This window comes from Notamacropus eugenii, chromosome 6, assembly GCF_028372415.1.
Source record: "Notamacropus eugenii isolate mMacEug1 chromosome 6, mMacEug1.pri_v2, whole genome shotgun sequence".
NCBI classification, from domain to species: Eukaryota; Metazoa; Chordata; class Mammalia; order Diprotodontia; family Macropodidae; genus Notamacropus; species Notamacropus eugenii.
In genome coordinates, this window is record NC_092877.1 from 341,347,039 (window position 1) to 341,367,898 (window position 20,860).

The 20,860-nt window shown below is 36.0% G+C and overlaps 1 protein-coding gene across 7 annotated transcripts in view; it reads left to right on the plus strand.

The window, feature by feature from the left end:
• DCUN1D1 (defective in cullin neddylation 1 domain containing 1) overlaps window positions 1-20,860 on the plus strand; it is a 47,107-nt gene that overhangs the window by 7,530 nt on the left and 18,717 nt on the right. For 5 of the 7 annotated variants that reach the window (XM_072618367.1, XM_072618372.1, XM_072618373.1 and 2 more), the window contains 3 exons: window positions 15,208-15,424; window positions 16,758-16,926; window positions 18,558-18,688. In XM_072618367.1, the coding sequence (XP_072474468.1) occupies window positions 15,208-15,424; window positions 16,758-16,926; window positions 18,558-18,688 (517 nt within the window). Of the gene's footprint in view, window positions 1-7,655; window positions 7,715-12,416; window positions 12,575-15,207; window positions 15,425-16,757; window positions 16,927-18,557; window positions 18,689-20,860 lie in introns of all 7 variants that reach the window. The other 2 variants (XM_072618369.1, XM_072618368.1) reach the window with 2 other exon arrangements.

A 20,860-nucleotide genomic window follows, 5' to 3' on the forward strand; every position in this document is an offset into this window, starting at 1 on the left:
AAATAATAGTAAGCTTTTACTGTTAGAAAGTGTATTATAGTGTCTTATTTGACTCATACCCATCTTGTAATAGTAGAAGAAATACCTCAGTTTTACAGAAGAATTTGAAACTCAGGGGCTTTGACTCATCCAAGGTCACAAGTTGGTGTTGGAACCCTGGAAAACTAGTTTTGTTTTTTTTTTTAATATTATAAATCTAGTGCTCTTTATGTTATGCTATACAGTGCCTGTCCACTTTTCTTTGGTAGCAAGAACCTTCAAGGCATGAAGTTCTTACATCTTCCTGTTGAAATTTCAAGTGAAGTCAGCACAGGACAGGTGCTGAAATACCTAGAGAAAATAGTACAATGCATTTTCATGATTTTATTGCGGGGTTTTTGTTTATTGTGGGGTTTTTGTTTATTGTGAATTTGAAGGAAAGACAGGCATGAATAAGTCTGAATGAGAGCACAGATCCATTCAAACAAGATGATACTTCTCTGCAGAAGTCCTCTGGTCTTCATCAGAGAGTATGGGGAGATGACCTCAGGTTCTTGAAGGCTGTGCCAGCAGAATCCTATCTCTGTGATTCTACCACTTTGGAAAAGCTTCCAGAATGGGGGATGGACTACATTACATAGTGGTCATGCCACTAGCAGAGTTCAGAAGAGGTTAATCCTCACCAGATGGACAGCAAGTGCAGTACACTTTTTGGCCATAGCAGCTTTTAGTCAATAAGCATTTATTAAATACTTGGTGTATGCCAGGCACTGTATTAATAATAATCGCTGGGCATACAAAGAAAGCAAGACCACATTGAGTACCTAAGAGACTCTTTGATCTCCCACAGGGAGCAGATAACAGATTCTTGAAGTATGGAGGCTTCTCAAGTTTATTAATGCCATAATATATATTTTTGGGAAAGGAACAGTCTTGTACTGCAAAGAATGCATTAATTAAAGTTTATGCAATTGTTTTATGAATTGGGGTAGTTTGTGGTCAATAAATTTCAAATTGTGGCAGTTTTACAAATGTGAGATCTTACTTTCAAAATAGTGGTAATTTGGTGTAGTGGAAAGAGGACTGATCTAGGAATGAGAAGACATAGAGTCTGGTCTCAGACTCTACTAACCTGACCTTGGGAGTTCACTTATCTTCCTTAGGTCTCAGTTTCTGTGGCTATAAAAATGAGGGGAACCAGGTGATATCTCAGATCCTTTTCAGCTCTCAAATTCTTTAAGCCTGTCTGTAAGTCTGTGAACTTTCACTAACTGTTGTGTCTGAAGTTGATATTCATGTCATAACTAAATCTTTTTTACTAGCTTTAGATCTTAAGATTTGGTAGGAAAATGAGATTGGAAAATTAAAGCATTAATACTTGTTTTAATCTAAATACTTTTTGTACTTAAAGAAATAAAATAATGATCTGAGTTAAATAATTCAAATGTGTTATATTGATGAATCGTGATTTAAATTAAGGTTCAGATATCATACTTTTGAAATATTTAGTTTTAATGACTTGGTTTTAAAAATCAGTGTAACATGAAACGTGGATCTTTAAATGACCAGAAATTATATATCTAAATGTGTACCATCCTGTCCAAAACTATAACCATAGAAGGTAATAAACTTATATCAGGGATGAGATTTTTCAATATTGATGTTAGTCAGAAGGGATGTGTTACAGGTTTTTGGAGGGTGATTCTGGAGGGGTCATTCCAAAAGTGTTTTGAACTACTTTGAATGTATGTATTGATATATTTATTAAATAGCAGTCTTGTTCCTGCACAAAAGTATACCTTTATACAGATATAGGGCCAGCCTGGCATAGTGAACACTTTGCTTGATATGATGGAAAGAGCATTGGATTTGGAACCAAAAGACCTGGTTTGAAGTTTGAGCTGTTACTTATTATATGGACTTTAGGAAAGTGTTTTGACCTGTAGTCCTCAGTTTTCTCATTTATAAAATGAGGAATTTAAATTGATTTTTGCTCTGCCTTCTTATTGACCTATTACAAAGTTTGAAAATTTATAAACAGCAACCCAAAATTAGTCTGTTCTGTTGGTCTACACAAAGCCTCTATTGGAATCTTCATTCCTTACTACTAATAATTTAGTCATATACTCATTTATTAACTGACTGTAAGGCTGCAGTGAAATTTGTTGAATTTGACTTAATAGCTGTGTGATGGATCTCCACTCAAATTCTACTTTTCATGCTGCATTATGAAGCAGATGCGACCCCAATCCCCCAAAATATATTGTATTGGAAAGCAAGCCCAGGCAGGTGCATACAAACAGGAGAGACTTCAAGTGTTGTTTTGCACAAGGATGGGTTCTATCTTGGTCATGTATATGGGGGTACCAGGTTAGCCAAATTTGGAGACACTCAGCACAGAAAAGTTGGCTGCCCACTAAAGGTATTTTTCCAGCCTCAAGGATTCATGAAGATAGACTACTACACTAAATCCTAGTAGGATTGAGATGTGAATGGAGGTGGAGTGAAGATGAAGAGTAACCATTTGGATGAAATCATGGGTCCTTGAAATATTTGAACATATTCATTAGTGAAAATTTTTTTTTTAAAATAGATCTTAAAAGTTGCTTTGTATGGAGAAAAATTTCAGGTAACTTAGGATTCTTAGCATATTTTAATTTATATTTTGGATTTTTTTAAAAGTTTTATTCCTAACAATTCACATTCTTTTTGAAAATGAATACCCAAGTCTATTTTGCTACCCATGTGGGACAGTGAATTAAGTCTCACTTAAGCAGACAAAACCTATTGTTCTACCAAAAAAAGTACTTTGAGCAGGTTTTTTTAAAATAAAATCCTTAGTTGTCTGTACCCCTGTCAAAATCTGTACTCAGAAAAGTTGACTTTTTATGCAAATACCCTTCCTATAGAGTTGGTCTTCCCGATTGAATTCTGTGTAATTTCTTATCATATTGAATAGTGACCTAATTCTGTTTTCATAACAAGTCAAAATACTTTGGGCAAAACATTTTAATTGACTACAAAAAACCAAACTCTTCCCTAATTTTTTTTTTTTGTGTGTTGTGTGCATGTAGTTATAAAATGTAAGCTACAATTAATTATTTTTTATTCTAAATGGACAGATCTTAGCTAGCATTGATTGGTTATTTTCAGGTTATGTTTGTCATATACATTGACCCATATAGAATGAAAATGCAAAGCTTCACTTTTCAAACAGGATATGTGTTTCTCTTTGTGGCAGGATTAAGTATGAAATTTGATGAAGAGATATATAGTTCCAGATAGGACTTGGTTACTGTATGGACACAAACAGTTGCTTGAGTAGAATCTAGTAGCCAATTTACCTAGATGTATTTTAGGTTTTGGGGTTTGTTTTTTTCTGGCAAAAAAGGAAACACACTTTGAAGCTGTATTATATAATGAATACTAATCACTGAAAGTTATTGCTTTCAAGCTATTCTCCATGAAATAGTATAATTTTAAAGGAATTTTCTTGTAATTTTTCTTTATTAAATAGTATGACTATTATTTTTAAAAATTGCTCAGTACTGACCTCAGAGATCAGTGATTCAATTAAATGTTTGTTGTATATGGCATAATATTTTTATATTTCAGTTCAACTTAATTCAACCAGCATTTTAAAATTAAGCTTCTGCTGGGTCCTGGAGTTACAGAGGCAAAAACTGAAGCAGTCCCTGCCCTCAAGGAACTTAATTTCTACTAGGGATGGGAGAGGGGAAGAGAAACTACGGGTACACAGATAATTAACATATATATATATACATTATGCTGAAAATAAAAACAATGTAATTTGGGGTAATATCTGAGTTGTAAATTGATTCTGCCCCAAATCTTTCAACATAAACAATTGTCCATTTTCTAGGAGCTGATTGTAGGGATTGTAAAACAAACTTGGTCTGTTAACTTCTCTTCCTTTATTTGTTTTGTTAATTAAAACCTTAGATAGAGAGCATGGTCATGGGAAAGGGAAAGTAGCCAAACTTGTCAGCTAATTTTACCCCTTGTTAGAAGCTCTGCTGCAGAATTTATTGTGGGGAGACAGTTGAAAATAATCATAGAATTTTCGAGCTTGAGAGGGGAATTTACAGATTGTTTAGTTCAATTCCCTATTTTTACATCTGAGGAAACTGAAAGTTGAAAGGAGTTTTCCTTATTTTTACTCTTGGCCCTTTGCTGGTGCACACATTTCTCATTTACTTATATGAAGGTATAGATGGTGTACTTATCATATTGGAGGTGATACAGACCTGTCCCACACAGAACTCACCCACTAGCTAGCATTCGGGATCCCCAAAGATCTCAGCAGGCTAAAACAATGACATTTAATAGGTCTAAATGGAAAAACCTACTTGGCTTCGAAACATCTGTCCTCACAAGTACAGATTAGTGGAGGCATGACTACCAGCTAGGTTATGTGAAAAAGATTTGAAGTTTTTAGTGAATTGATCATAGTGCAGCATGGGAACAGTGTTCAGAATAGGGGGATGGTCATTTCACTGTTTGCTGCTACATTTTAGGATGGACATGGACAAGTTGCCATGTAGGAGAGGAAGGATATTGGCATGATAAGGGACCTAGTTTGTCTTACAAGAAGAAAAAGTGGGTGTTTAGGCTGCAGAAGACTTGAAGAATGTAGTAACTGTCTTCCAGTATTTAAAAAATTGTCATAATAAAGAGAGCTTTGGCATGTGCTGCTTGATCCTAGTAATCAGACATAAAAGAGTGGTTTGAAAATTGTGAAAAGGAGACTTGACTTTAAGGGAAAACTTGTTAGCTTTTAAAGCTGACTCAGAGCAGAAAGGGGTACTTCAGGATCTGTTCCTCTTTACTGGAGGTCTTCAGGAGGAGAATGAATGATTTCTATAAGAAATTATAAGTTTTTGGTTTTATATCATCAAAGTTTCCCACTTTATCCCTCCCTCTTTACTCCCAGAGTCAGTTGTTATTACAAATAATAAAAAAGAGAAAATAAACAGTTCAGAACTAAGCAGTACATTGGAAAAAGTCTTACATTGTACAGTTTGTTCAGTTATTTTTCAGTTGTGTCTGACTCTTTTTGACTCCTTTTGGGGTTTTCTTGGCCAGCATACTGGAGTGGTCTGCCATTTCCTTCTCCAGCTCACTTTTACAGATGAAACTGAGGCAAACAGGATTAAGTAACTTGCCCAGGGACACCCAACTAGTAAGTATCTGAGTGAGGCCAGATTTGAAGCCAGAAAGATGAATCTTCCTGACTCAAGGCCCTGCATTCTATCCCCTGTACCAGTAAGCTATTCCCCCAACCTCAAAAGAAAGTGGTGAGTTTATTTTCATATCACTTCTTTGGATCAGACTTGCTCATTATCATTTCATAGCAATCAATTTTGATTCTGTTGTTTTGTTATTCATTTAATTTATATTATTGTCATTGTATAGATTATCTTCTTGCTTCTGCTTAACTTACTTTGCTTCAGTTTTTGTAAGGGATGAATCAATTTCTAAGTGCTTGCATAGAGAGTATTCTTGTACGGGTTTGGTTTGGACTGTCAGTGGCCTTTCAAGTCTGTTCCAATCTTGAGATTCTGTTGAGTCCGGGTATTTTAAATTACTCCTGCTTATTATGTGGAATACATGTAACAGAACAGTCTACAAAGAATTAAAAATGTTGTTGCCTAAGGCTAAAGAATGAGTGATACATGGTGATGTGAAGAGGCTGTAACATATAACCAGTGAGGACCTTTGAAGAAAAATAATAAAAGATGTCATTGATGTATGACAAAAGATGTGTGACAGGATGGGAAGATGAGGTGGTCCAAAAGGGAGGGCAGCAAGGGATAAGTGCTCCAGAGCCAGGGTGCACAGTGAATACACTCACAGTGTGAAGAGAACTCTAGGAATGCCTCCTGGACTTCTGTGGTGCCCCTGGGGATTCACTTATGGGAAGATCTAGATAGGAGACATAGGTTGTGCTAAGCCTCATGAGAAGAAACTCCTAAATCTGTGAGATCACAGATCTATTTGCAGATGCTAATTCATCCCTCCATACTACAGATAATCCACAGTTAGGGGAATGTTTGTCATGCTACATTTTTACAACCAGGACTTGGACTTCTTCATAGCAAAACCAAAGCCAGCATTCAACTTCTGTTGCTGAGCTTCTTGAGTAAACACAACATACTGCGTTAAAGTGCTCTTTGTTGTTAAGCAAAGCTTGTCTTAAAGTTGATTATTCCATATATGAAATTGTCACCGTGAAAGTGGAAAGTGAAAGAGGTTCCCATTCCCTTAAAGTTGAGCTTTTGGGCAATCTGATGAACAAACAACTAAGTTTGTGTATAATGTAACATTTCTTAAAGAGGGTATAAGGTAAATTTATAAGTGCATTGTAGAAAGTTCGAAATATCTTTTCTTTGTTGAGTGAAATAATTTGGAGGGGGTATATTGCTACTATATAACTTTGTATACTATAATTACATTGTATATTTATATATTCCTTTTTTGATTCTTAGTAACACTTCAGCACTTTGAAAAAAGTTAATTTCAACTATCAGTTGCACATATGGGCTGTAGAAAATTTCTGAATGAACTTGGCCCGTGCTGAAAAGTAAACATTATTAGGGTAATTATTAAATTAAAATAATTAATTTTTTTCTAAGCCTTTTTCATCTGAAAACAAAGCTTTTTGTTTCTCTAGTACGTATTTTCCCTTCCATTTTGCTTTCTACTCATGGTCTCATCTGTAAAATAAAGGGTTTGAACTTTAGGGTTGCTAAAGTCTCTTTCAGCTCTTAAATCTGTAATCCTGTGATCCTATGATTTTCTGTTTTTTTCTGACTCTCAAGCCTCTTTATCTTTCCTGTTAGGCTTTGGCTTTTCTAAAAGTCTCTGAACATATAAAAACACAGATTGTAACCACTTTTTTTGTTGCCACCTGTTTCTAAAATGGGCTTATGACAGACCTGTAAACGCATTTTCTCTTCTACAGTTTTGCATTCATCTATAAAATATTAAACTTTTTGTACTTATAGTTTCACTTCTAAGTGATCCCTTTAGGTAGCCACATTTAAGGAATGGCTACTTTTTTCTCTTATAAATTAAATATTGAAAATTGCAAATATGTTTTTATTTACTTTTATAACACTTGGAAGGATTCCTTCTATATAGTTATGTTGGTCTACTTTTCCTTCTTTCCCTTGAGTTTCCCCCCCTACTTTTTAAAAGACTCTTTGAAGGTAGTGGGGGAGGGAATCCCCTTCAACTGTGTTCTTACTTTGCCCTTTCTAGAATGGTAGCTTTCAAAATAAACTTTTTAAGGTTTAGAAATAGGCAGCAGTTTTCTCCTTTGGCCTTAGCCCTCACGTGTTTAAGAAGATTTCAGATAGGTGAGTGATTTTTGATGAAACAAGGCTGAAGTTTAAAACTTGACCATGTAAGTGATCTCTGTATGTTGAAATTAAGATTCTAGGTCTTATCTTTACTTACTTTATTTGAAATATTAAATATTTTGTTAATATCAGAATAAATATGCACATTTTTCTCAGGTCACTTAAGGTTTTTAAAAAATTATTACAAATTTTGGTGGGGGATGGGAGTGGGGTATGTGCTAATGTCATTTGAATCTGGAGGTAATTGGAATAAAGTTAGAACATTAATTCCTTTTAAAAAAAACTTTTTAGGTCTGGGCATCTTTATTTCCTTCTGGTGGTTCTAAAAAAGAAAGATGAAGCAGAGCAGGGTGAGCAGCTGTAAATTTGTAGTCACAAAATTTAGAAATAATACTTAAGATTGGTGTTAGGGTGTGTTTTATTTTTACAAGTATCATGTATTGGAATCTTTAAAATTAATTCTTACTTGAAAATGTTAAGTTTTAGTATATTGGGATACTTATCTTTTGTGAATGTGAATGCATGCATGTGTGTGCATGTTAGAATGAAATCTAGGTAAGAAATTATAAATACTCAGAAGAGAAAGAAATACTGCATAATTATTTCTATCCTCCATAAAATAAATTTGATCAATTTGGTGACAATAGTATGTGTCATATCTAAAGTGTTTTTTATTTCTTCAGCCTTCATCTTTTACTCTTTTATGTGATGTTTGCATTGCTTTAGATATAAATGTCAAAGTTTGGTATGATTAGATAAGAATTAAAATGTATGAATGTCCCTTTTGACTTTTACAAGTCAGTGTATGACTGCCATTCAAAACCTCATCATCAGAGCAGATCCTGTATCCATTTGTTGCATCCTCACTATTGTACCATATTACGTATTTGTGGATATTTGGATAATCTTAACTTTTAGTACCAAAAATTGTATTATCTGATTTGGTGACTACTCAGACATATTTACACACAACCAGAATTCTGGGTGAATGGCACATATTACATTGTGCTGTGCTAAACTTTAATAGCTGTGATACTCTTGTTGTTAAAAGTTTGTTTATGCCAGACTTGTGATTTAAAAAAAAAAATAAAGAAGGTGCTAACTTATCCCTCAACACCTCTTCCCAGCCTCAAGAAATGCCTCCTCTGGCTAGCCATTCCTCCCATTTCCCAGCCTTAATTTATAGAGAAGTGCCAGATTTCACCTTGCCCCTTTATCCTTGACTCAGGGAGAACGGGGTGCTTTCTGTTAGGTTCTCAGGAGATTTTTCTCTGACTCTGGAAATGAGTGTATAAATTTTGTCCACCAATTTTGAAGGTAAAAGAAGGGGCAGACTCTGTACCCAACCCCAAATTTACTACATCGACTCAACACTGCAGAGTTCAATTCACCTTCTCTAACTACTGTGCAAATGTTTAAAAACAAATTTGTTCCAGGTTCTGGGAATCATCTGGGAAATGGAACTGAGAGGGCTGTGAATAACGTCTTTGCCAGAGTGAGGAATGGTCATTTGCCTTTCTAAGAACCCACTCTCCTTATCTAGTGCCTTGCTAATCAGTAGTCAGCATGTTTACTTCCTCAGTAGCTATTGGAGAAGAAGATAACTTTAAAGCCTTTTTAATCAATACTGGCCATATATTTTTGCACCTAAATATTTTAATATTAAGTATTGCAATTGTCCACTCCACCTGCCAAAAGCAACAACCCTTAAGAAATTTACATTTGAACAAAATAAAACATTTTGAAATGTAGTGTAATGGAATTGGAATTTAATGTAATGTCTCTTCAGATACTTTGAATAGGTTATGTTTAGTTATTCATTTCTATGATTTAAAAAGTCTTTATAGGTAAGATTTTTCTCAACTCTCCTTTTATTCCCCAAATCGTCAAATATTTTGCTGTCTGGGAAGTCAGTAATAGATTGAGCAGATCCATTTTGTCATGCAGAGTCAGTCATCTAACACCTGTTATGGTCCAGGTACTGGGCTCAGTGCTGGGAACAAGGCAAAGAGAAGCAGGCCATGCCCTCAGTGCTGCTTATATTCTGTCAGGGAGACAGTGTGCACATGCATAAGTTTGTGGAGACTATATACAAAGTCAACGCAAAGTAGTTTGGGGAGGAAGGGCACTACTAACCTCGGGGATCAGGAAAGGTTCATGTAGGAGGTTTGTTCTTGAGCTGAATCTTGGAGGAAAGCAATAATTTCAAGAAATAGAAATGAGGAAGGAGTGTAGTGCAGGCTTGAAGGGATGACCAATGCAGTGGCATGGGTCAGGCAGTAAGCATTTATCAAATGCCTATTGTGTCAGTCACTTTTATAAGTACTGAGATATGAAGAAAGGCAAAAAATAATCCCTGCTTTCAAGGACTTCACATTCTTTTGGGGGTGACAACATGCAAATAACCATGTACACACAAGCAGTATAGAGGTGGGATAAACTGAAGGGCAGAGAGATGGAAATAAGATTAATGAAGACTGAGAAAGGCTTCTTGCAGAAGGTGGAACTTTAGTCACAACTTTGAGATTTTGATAAAGCCAAGGAAGGCAGGAAATGGAGATGGAAGATTTCCAGATGTAGGGGACAGCCAGGGAAAACACTTGAAATTGGAAGTTGGATGGTCTTCTTCAAGGAACAGCAAAGAGGACAGTGTCACTGGACCATAGCGTATATGGAAGGAGTAAGATATAGGAAGATTTGTTGTAAGATAGGTAGGAGCCAGATGATGAAGGATTCTAAAAGTCAAACAGAGAGTATTATATTTGATCCTGGAGATAATAGGGAGCTACTGGCATTTATTGAAGTAGGGAGGGAGATGTTGACATAGACCTGTGTTTAATGAAGAAATAACTGAGTGGAGGATGGACTGGAGTGGAGAGGGACTTGAGGCAGAGAGACCAGCAAGCTATTGCAGTAGTCCAGGTGCATGGTGATGAGGGCCTGCATCAGGGTGGGGGCAGTGGCATGGAGAGAAAGGTGCATATATGAAAGAATTGAAAATAGAAATAACAGGCCTTGGCAATAGCCTGAATATGGAAGAAGGGGAGATGGGAGAGTAAGGAGTTGAGGACAGTGTACTCTCTCCAGTAATGGGAAAATGAGGAAGAAGGTTGCAGAGGGACTTCGGAAATCAGTTCAGTTTGGCACATGTCAGATTTGAGATGTTTCTGGATAGAGCGTAATTTGTGAGGATCAGCACGAAGGCCAGTTTGGCTATACTGTAACAGAGCAGTGTGTAGACATTACCCCCATACGGGCTCTATTGGACTAGTCTAGACAGGTAGATTGTCAAACATCATGTTATCCTTGAGGTGATGGGGAGCTGCTGGGGCATATTGTTCCCTTTACTCATATCTAAAACAAGGGGCTTGGATTCAATGACCTGAGGTCTCTTGCACCTACCTCTACATCTTTGAACTTATGAATAGGAGAATGATTTGGTCAGACCTGAACTTTAGAAAAGTTTCTTTAGCAGCTGTGAAGAGTGGACTGAGTTGGAGAGGAGGAGGAGATACTTGGCAGGAAGATGAATAATGAGGATGAGAAGCGATGAGCACCTTAACTAAGTAGTGGCTCTTTGAGAGAGGAACCAGACATAATGTTGTGGAGGCAGAAACAAGATTTGACCACTGAACATATACAGAAGGGGGGATTGAAAGCTATAGAGTGCAAAGAATAGGATTTATTAAAGTATATTAAAACCTTTTTGGATTTACAACTGACCTTTAAGAAACAAATGACATAAAATGAATAAAAATGGGTTATGTATGTATTTACATATATATGTATGTATCTCTTTATATCCGAGATATTTTTAAAAGAAAGTCAAGGCAAACAAAGTCTATCCCTGTGTCTTCTACTTTGGTACTGGGATACCATGAAATATCCTCTTGCACATTACCTAGTGATGACTTAAAGCCACACCACAGTTTATGAGAAAAAAAACCCCTGGAGTTTTAGTGTACTACTTACTTAACATGAGTTAGCAATGTGATATGGTAGTTAAAAAGAAATCCATAAAAAACTAATGTACTCTCTGGGTGCATTAATAAGAGTACCCAGAACAAGAGATATTATAGTTCCTGTGATATATATTCTTTGCTGGTCTTATTTCATCTTAAATATATATTTTTAATTTCTTAAAATATAAGATCTACCTTTCAAAAAGACCATTGTCAAATTACCAGCATATAGGGGAGACTTGAAACCATGCCATATCAGTTACTTAGCCTGTAGAAGGGAAGTCTTAGGGGAGATAAGATAACTGTCTTCAAGTATTTAGAAGACTGTCATGTGGACAAGGAATTAGGTTTATTTTTCTCCTCAGAGGGGCAAAATGAGGAGGAGTAGATCAGAATTGCAAAGAAAGGTTTCAGTTCAATAGTTTTAAAAAAAGGTCTTCCTAATACTTCTGGAGAAGTCTCAAAGTGCAGTGGGCTGCCTTGGGAAGTTGGGAGGGCTTAAGTAGAGGCCAGCTGACTATTTATTGGGAATGCTGCAACAACCAACTCCTATTCAAGTAGGGGTTGAAGCAGAACTTGAGATTTTTTCCCAACTTTAAGGTATGATTTCAAGTTAATAGCAGTAATTAAAAAAAAAACAAACACCAAACAATCCTAGTTGTGGTCTGGGATGAATTTGTTTTAGTCTTCTGCAAAATTCTGTATAAAAAATTGTTTCAAGTATTTTCAGTATACTTTGCTTAGGGATAAACGAATACTAATACATTTTATGAATGTATCAGTTGTATATTTTCTTCTATAAAGATTGAAACCAAAAAGTTTTCTTGGTTAATTCTCTAAATTAAATAGAAAATCTAACTAAAACTTGTCTTTGCCCTTCCATCTCCCTGTGATCCTGGCATCCTCCTTCCCCCATAACATTTTAGTGTGATGAGTATGAAACTTAAAATTCTGGGGAGGAGGTGCTTTATCAAAATGTAGAAAACTTCAGAGAGGTATGTTGAGATGTTGGATATGTAAGTGATATTCTATGGATCCATGTATAAATACACATTGAACTCTTTTTAAAACTGCTTTCTGTCATTTTTAGAACAAGTTAGGAGGGTAGCTAATGGTCACTGCTGGCATGTTGCTTGTCTCTGAAGTAACCTCTCCATAAAGTACTTGAGGAGAGGATTGGTAATTTTACCCCAAATGAGAAGCTCCCTCCCCTTCTATTTTCAGCAAAACCAAACAACCCCTTCAAAGGTAGGGTTGCTATTGAAATTTAATTAGTTTAGAAATGAATAATTATACAACAGGACCATCACTTTTTAAGAAGAGAGGTCAATTTCAAACTTAGTCATAAGCAATAGTGGTTTTGAGGGGGACAATGTATAATTAAACTTGATTTGAAGCGTATTTATTCCATGTTAGTCACATATTTAATACTAGCATTGGTTTTTATTACCTGTTTGATTGTGGGCTTTTCATGTTTTGTGGAAATGTTTTGAACTTTGACATTTTATTGAAAAGTTCAAAATGCTTTATAAATATTTATCCACAGGGAGCAGCATAGTTTAGTGAAAAGATCTCTGGACTGAGATTCAGGCCTGGATTCTAATCCTGGCTCACTATCACTACTTAACTGTGTGGCCTTGGGCAATGAGAGAGAAGACCTTTGGTCTAAAGAGACCAATATGGATTCCCAGGGCACTCACCAACCAACTAATTTTAAAAAGGCATGTTCAGAAGATGGAAACAAGGGCAGGTAACCAAGGATGAATACAAAAATATGGACAGGGTCAAGATTCAGAAATATGTCAATTGATTACATTTGGCCAAATCTAAAAGCTGGAATTGGGGAAAAAAAAAAAAGTAAGATCTTGAACTTGATTTACAAAAATCAGCTTGATTGAGGTGAGACTGTATTCAGCTGAAAAAGGCCTCTCTGACATATATCAGTTACATGACAAAGGACAGGTCACTTAACCTGCAGGACTCTAGGCACCTATGTATGATTAAATTTCAGCTGTTCTGTATTCGCAGAGGCTGTTTCTACAGTCATGAAATCTCAGGCCTAGACCAAAAAATATGTCTAGGACTAGAGTACTGAGACAGTCCAGCTGTGCTCTGCCCTTGTTAGAACATATTTGGAGTATTGTGTTCACTTCTAGGAGGCAATTGTAAGAAGGACATTGACAGTCCTAGAGAGCATTGAGAGTGTACTGACTAGGTTGGTGAAAGAAGGGCCTTAGATTATGCCCCATGAGAATTAGTTGAAGGAACTGAGATATGTTAGCTTGGAGAAGAGAATAAAGGGTTAGCAGTCTTCAAGTATTTGAAAGAATCCTAGACATAGAACTTCAAGAGTTAAAGCAGCATTAGACTAGATCATGGAGTCTACACCCCTTGTTTTAGTGGAGAAGAAACAGGTTTAGAGATCCTTGCCCATGGTCACATTATTAGTAGCAGAGCCTCAATCAGGATCCATAGTTCTTGTCTAGTGTATTTTTCATTACCTCATCACTACTTCCTGACCATTCTTTGGAAGAGTTCAGCCAGTGTTTTCTATGAACTGATATCCCCCCACCCCAGTCCCTTCTTCTGTCCTGGCAGAGGGCTCCCCTTTACTCTCTTTCTTTCCAAGTCTTTTAAACTCTTGATTACTTTCCTTACCTTAGAGAATCAGTAGGCTTTGTGCCTTAGCATTTCTCATTCTACTAAGAGACGTCTGTGGTGTCTCCTTGTAGTCTAAGGACACCTGCAGGTTTCTGTTAGACCCTTTCCCTCACCACAGTAGGAAATGAAACCCACATAATTTTGCTTCTGCTCCATCCTTTGAATTGCCCATCCTGCACAAGGGGGATTAGATGTATTCTTTTTGGCTCTAGGAAGCAAAACTAGGGATAGTGGGTTAGAATTGTTGCAAGGCAAATTCAGTTTAATGTAAAGAAAAATGTGCTGTCAGAGCCATCCAAAACTGAATTGGACTGCTTTGGGACATGGGGGTTCTCTTTCACCAGAGATCTTTAGCAAACAAATATTTTAACTTTTCTTAAGTCTCGATTTCCTCTACTGTAAATGAATGGATTGGACTAGATGATTACTGGGTTCTGTTAGCTTTAAAATTCTATGTTCCCTAACTCAGATCATAGTTTATTAGGGTTACATGTTAAACCTCATTATGCAGGGTGCTTTTTGCCATTTGCTAGCTCCCATACCAATTCTTGACCGTAGCTCAGGTACAGGTATCCTAATAGAGTTTGTTGTAGGTAGGTACTATGGAGGATGGGGGAGAGGTGGAGAATAGTAATGGATCAGCTTACGGGAGTGAGGGAGGGAGTTTTGAAAATAAAACTTTAGGTGTTACTTTCAGGGAAGCTCATCATGAGTAGACAAGGCTTACAATCATGTTCTCTGTTCCTTCTCTCTGGATCAGAAGAGATGAGAAATTATCTGGGCCAGGTAATAATGCTTCTCTGTTGAAGAAGAGTGGTTAACAAGTTTTGTATTTGGGCTAGTGATTGGAGGTCAAGGGAAAAAGGTACCCAAAGTGAGAAAGAAGAGAAACTGGTAGGAGTTTCTTGGATACTTGAGCAAATTCTGTATCTCCTCCTGGATGAGTGAAAAGTATGAGAAGATAAAAAAGGAAACATAAAATACACTTGGTAGACTATATGTTTCTATTTTCTTTCCCAAAATGCAGATAAATAATCATGTTTATTTCACATAAAGAAAACTTGTAATGAATATTATTTGATCACAAAAGTAAATTTTATTGAAATGTCATAATTTTAGTGAACACAAAAGTAGAAATCATATTTAGTATGCTGCAGTGGCAATATTAAGTCTTTTTGGTTGTTATATATATCTTCCACTTTCTCTTCTGGTTCTAATAGAACAAGTTGAAATCATCGCAGAAGGATAAAGTTCGTCAGTTTATGATCTTCACGCAATCTAGTGAAAAAACAGCTGTGAGTTGTCTTTCTCAAAATGACTGGAAGTTAGATGTTGCAACAGACAATTTTTTTCAAAATCCTGAACTTTATATACGAGAAAGTGTTAAAGGATCATTAGACAGAAAGAAGTTAGAACAACTATACAATAGATACAAAGGTGAGTGCTTTAATTTTCCTGTAGTTTCTAGTTTATATGACTGATGTGTATATAATATATATCTCAATAAATACGTTATCAACTAAAGTTACCCAGACCCAAGCTATATGGAAAGCTGTATTCACAAGGAAACATTCTTCTGTGGTCTTCATGTATAGCAGAATGGTAAGTAATGAAAAAAGAACTGGATTTGGAGTCTCTGGACCTGGAATTACCAGGACCTTTTATCTTGGCTCTTCCATTTTAGGCAAGTCTCTTCACCTTTTTGGGCATCAATTTCTTGATCTGTAAAATGAAGAGAATTGGACAAGATGACCTCTAAAGGTCCATCATATTTATCATCCCGTCAAAGTGTTTTACTGAATAATATGGAACAGGATTTTTTTTATATTTGTCTGTTTTTTCTCTTTTAAAATATTGATCTTTTCAAGGTGTAATTTCTGTCTCTTTCCTGGGAGAGTTTTGAGAAAATGTTTTGAGTTTTTGAGAGTTTTGAGAAAATCAGTTTATAGTATATTCAGTATGCTTTTAAAGTAATATTGGCCATAACTTTTGCCAGCAAGCTTGGAGGCTGCTGGTTGACTTAAACTTAGTTTGGATGGAAGTGTTCTGTAGGACTCTTATGTACCTTGGAATTAAGAAAATCATTCTTTCTACTGAAAGAAATTCTTTCACTTTCCATTTCCTAGTTTAAGAATAGTTGGAGGAGTCTGTTTTCTTTCCTTTCTTCTGATTCAACTGACAAATATTTTTTGAAAAATGACATAAAATTTTGAGAACTGTCAGGCAAGTAGCTTTTCTTTAAATTGGATGTATTTCTTGCCAGTACCATTGGGTTGAATGGCTCAGTTTATAACTATTGTTGGTGATTTCTTCAAATTAAAGAATGTAATGTTCTGCTGTGGTTAAGCTGTTCATAAGAGAAAAGGAATTTCATTCTTTTGTGATGTTCAATTAGAGAATGACTAAACAAAACATGACTTTTAATACTTTTTTCAGAGGTCACATTCCTGTTTAAAGGTGACTGATTTTCTGAATGTGTGTGAGTATGGAAGAGTGTCCCAAGTACAAGCAAAGCTCTCTCTTATGTCCATGACTTTGCTTTGGGTGGAGGTTGGGGTGAGGGGTTTCTATGTGTTGATTTAAAAATATTGTAAGGAAAATGTTTTATTGGTGTTTTAACTTTGACTAAATTGTGAAGAGTACAGTTTTAAAATGTGGCCTTAAAAACACTGTTGTTTCTTATGAAGACATGGGAACAGTGATGCGTAATAAACTTATAGAACTTGGTTACTTTTCTTTTGCCATATCAATTTGTTCTTATTTTCCTAAGATCCTCAAGATGAAAATAAAATTGGTATAGATGGTATACAGCAATTTTGTGATGACCTGGCACTTGACCCAGCCAGTATTAGTGTACTAATCATTGCTTGGAAGTTCAGAGCAGCAACACAGTGTGAATTCTCAAAGCAGGAGTTCATGGACGGCATGGCCGAGTTAGGGTGAGTATGCAGCAGGTAGGAGAAACTGAGTATATGATCTTGAGAATTTAAAGTTGCTGTAATTTGTGGAAGCTGTTAACTTTAAAATCTTGACTATAATCCTTATGCAAAACCTTTTCTTTTTAATATGGATAGAAATCATAGTAGAGTCTTCATTTCTAGTTTCACAGTCTTGTCACTGACTTGTGACAACTTATATTTTTACCAAACTCTTTGTCCTCACTCCCTCATGTGTAAAAAATTACAGTGAATAATCTTTGTAATTTTCCACATATTAATGATACATGAGCAAATCTGCAATTTATTTCATTTACTGAAGAGAAGTGATATTGGCCTCTAGGTTTTGATGTCCTGATCTATTAAAAAAAAAAAAGGCTATTTCACTAACTAGGTTATTTCTCTAAGGTTTCTGCCAGCTTCAGTTTGTAAATTTTGTTTAGAGCATTGTTAGGAATCATAGCATTTTTGAGGTGGTAGGTTGCTTAAATCTGACCAATTCATTATCCCTAAATTCAGTTTCTGCTTATATAGAGCTTTGGGTAAGCAGACTCTAGTACAAGTCATGGATAGAACTAGTTATATAAGCTCCTCCCAGAACATGAAAATTTGTTGAATTACTTAGTAATTCTCAGCGTGGATGGTGAATAGAGCTGAACATTCTGCTTTTTGGCCACCACGTGGAATTTTCTATAGTAGTGCTACTATTTTGCTGAGATTCATTAGAATTTCCAGGTATTTGTTTTTTCTTTTTTCCTAGCTAAAACTGAAGTCACAATATAGCTTAATGAGCTTCCAAATCAAATTTCAAAATAAAGTATTAGAACCTTGGAAGATGACATAGGTGGATTTAAAAAATGGTGGAGTGCTATATTATTTAATATTGAAAGAATATCTATATCTTTGTTCATTTTTTCAGTCATGAATTATGAAGATAGTAAGGTTTCCTACTTATATCTATAATACACTTTGAACTTAAAAGTAAAATGCTTTTTAAATAATATAGTCACTTCAGTGAGTTTTTATTTTTAAAAGGAGGTGAGCAGCTGGCTAAAATGTGTAGTTACTTAAATACGAATAAAATTATGAAGGGAATTTTTACCTACTTTTTTTTTTAGTCCATACCTGTGATTTCATTGGTGTAGGAAGCTCCTAGCTAAGAAACTTCTTCCAAAAATGCATATTTGGCTACTTCAGTTTGTAATCTTAGAAATATTTTTGAATTTTTGTTGCATCTGTTTACTGCTCAAAACTGTTACTGCCCTGAAATTGTCTAATATTGCATTGGTGGATACTTTGTCATATAAATTACAAATCATTTTATCATTTTTTATCTAGCCATTAAAGTGAATTTCTGTAAGGAAGGACTTTGTTAGTTCATTTCAAATTATTAAATATTCACCAGTTTAGTTTTTTAATTATTTTAAGAAACTTTCAGATTTCTTTAGATTTAAAAAAGATTGCATGTCTCACAAGCATTAGTGTAGTTTGGCTGAATATATTAAATCCAAGGGATGAAATTTTAATTTCTGAAATTGTTTAAAAAATTGTGTAAGTTTTATAAAATAAGGATGAATGTTTGTAATAAATTAAATATAGTAAAAAATAACTTCTGAATTAACTTTAAAATATAGATGTGACAGCATAGAAAAACTAAAGGCCCAGATACCCAAGATGGAACAAGAGTTGAAAGAGCCAGGACGATTTAAGGATTTTTACCAGTTTACTTTCAATTTTGCAAAGAATCCAGGACAAAAAGGATTAGGTGTGTATTTTTTTTTAATGCCTTTTGCTATGAATTATGTCTTTTGATAATTTCTTTTTATTTAGAAAATTGTATGTCTCACAAACATTAAATTTCTTGAGAGTACTCTAGCCATCACAGAGCTACGAGCTGTGTCTGTCAAGCATTGTTGGGGATACTGGGATAAACTGAGTCATCATGTATGTACTGTCTGTGAATCCCTACTCTCAAAATGAGCTCACAGCAAAATGTACTTAACATTGAAACTGTTCATCACAGGATTCAGAAAGCAGGTCAGAATTTTTTTTGAGTTCTTTAGTCATCATAATAAAATGTTCTATATTGTCTTAGTAGTTCCAGCTTGTAGATATTTCTGGACAAGAGAATGTTTGGATAAAATAATTTTCTCTAAATATTTTATTGACAGGTAGGTGTCATGGCTATGTCATACAGAGTGATATTTAAATAGATGTGTGTTCATGTGCTCAGCCGGTTTTTTGTTTTTTTTTAAATCATGTCTGTTATGGGGAAACATAGATGTGGAAGGCAGCAGGATGTTGTAGAGAGACGCTGGATTTGGAGTCAGGTGGCCTGGCTCTGCTCCTTATAACCTGAATGACTTTAGGCCTATCATTTATTACCCTGGGACTCAGTTTCTCCCTCTGTAAAGTGAGGAGATTGGCCAGTCTAGGTCACCCTCTGAAGTTCAGCTTTCATTGTTTGATCCTATAATCTTATCCTGAAGAAGCTTCAGACCAGGAAACTAGAATGAATCTTTCAGGTATATAAATTCTCGTGTAGTATGAAGTTATAAAGGAGAAATCAAGGTAGGTGGGCTGGAAGAGTTGTGAAAATGTTGCTGGAGGGGCTGAGACCCAAGTCTGGAGGGGATGCAGTTTTAAAGATTCTCAGGGATGGGTATTCAGGACCTTGGAAAGGGAAAGATTCCAAATGAATAGAATAGAAAAGATGATCATATTGTTAGTAAACTAGAGGCAACCAAGAAGATGACAATACCTATCGACCCCACAGACCTGCTTTTCTCCACTATAAAAATATTTGTGAATGTTGTATGCATAGTCAGAATACCCTTGACTGTTTTTTAGAAAATGTAGGAAGGCACTATTTTGACTTCTGCAGGTCACATCTTCATAGTCACTCAGTTGACTGCAAGGTGCAAGATCTAAGGATTGGCTTCTCTTCAATAGCAGTCATGCTGTCATTCGGCTCTTCTTTGAAGATCTGCAGTAAGGGGACAGCAACTTCCACGGCAGCCCGTTCCATTTGGGGGCAGTGCTCATGTTTGTAGCTTTACCTGTTGTTCCTGATTGTCTTTGTGGGGCCTGGCACAACAAATCTGGTCCCTCTCTCACATGATAGACTTTCACATATTCTGAGGGCTATCTTTTCTTCCCTGATTCTTCTCAATAGTTTAAACATCCCCAGTTCCTTTCTTCTTGTTTCATATGGGACAACCATGCTTCCATTGTCCTAAATGAATTATTTTTTATTCCTCAGTCTCTTTCATCTTCTATAGCCAAATCAGCTGCCAGATCTTGCCCTTTCTGTCTTTCCATCATCTCCTGCATCCAGCTCTCTTTTCTCTTTATGTAACAGCTACCTTCATTCATGTCCTCATTGCCTCCCACCTAGATTGCTTTCAGAGACTCCTCATGGGTATGCCCACCTCAAGTCTCTCTGCATTGCAGCTTACCCTGAACACTGCTGACAAAGCACTTTTTCCTTAAGCCTGTATCTGACCAGGTCATTCCCTACTCTTTCAACTGAAATAGTTCTCTATTGTCTCCCTAGTCAAATATAAACTCCTTTCTCTAGCTTTTAAGTCCCTATGTACAGCGTGGCCCCAGCTTAACTTTCCATCCCAGTGCGTGACTGCCTTCCCACCCTCTGTGACCCATGAGTCCTTCCATCTCTGCTTCTCCTCTGGCTGTGCTCTCTCCTCCCCTCTGCCTCCTCGAACCCCTCCAGTCCTTCCAGACACAGTGTAAGCACCATCTTCTCCCTGATTCCCCAGCCCCAACCCCCTATTTTGTATTTTACTCTTTTGTATTTATTCTTTTAGATACTTATTTTGTCTCTGTTAAAATAGCATTTTCTTATTTAAAATCAATTTTTATCAATGTCTTCTGTTTTTTATATCCCTGTTACCTCAAGTATCCTCCTCCCAAAGAG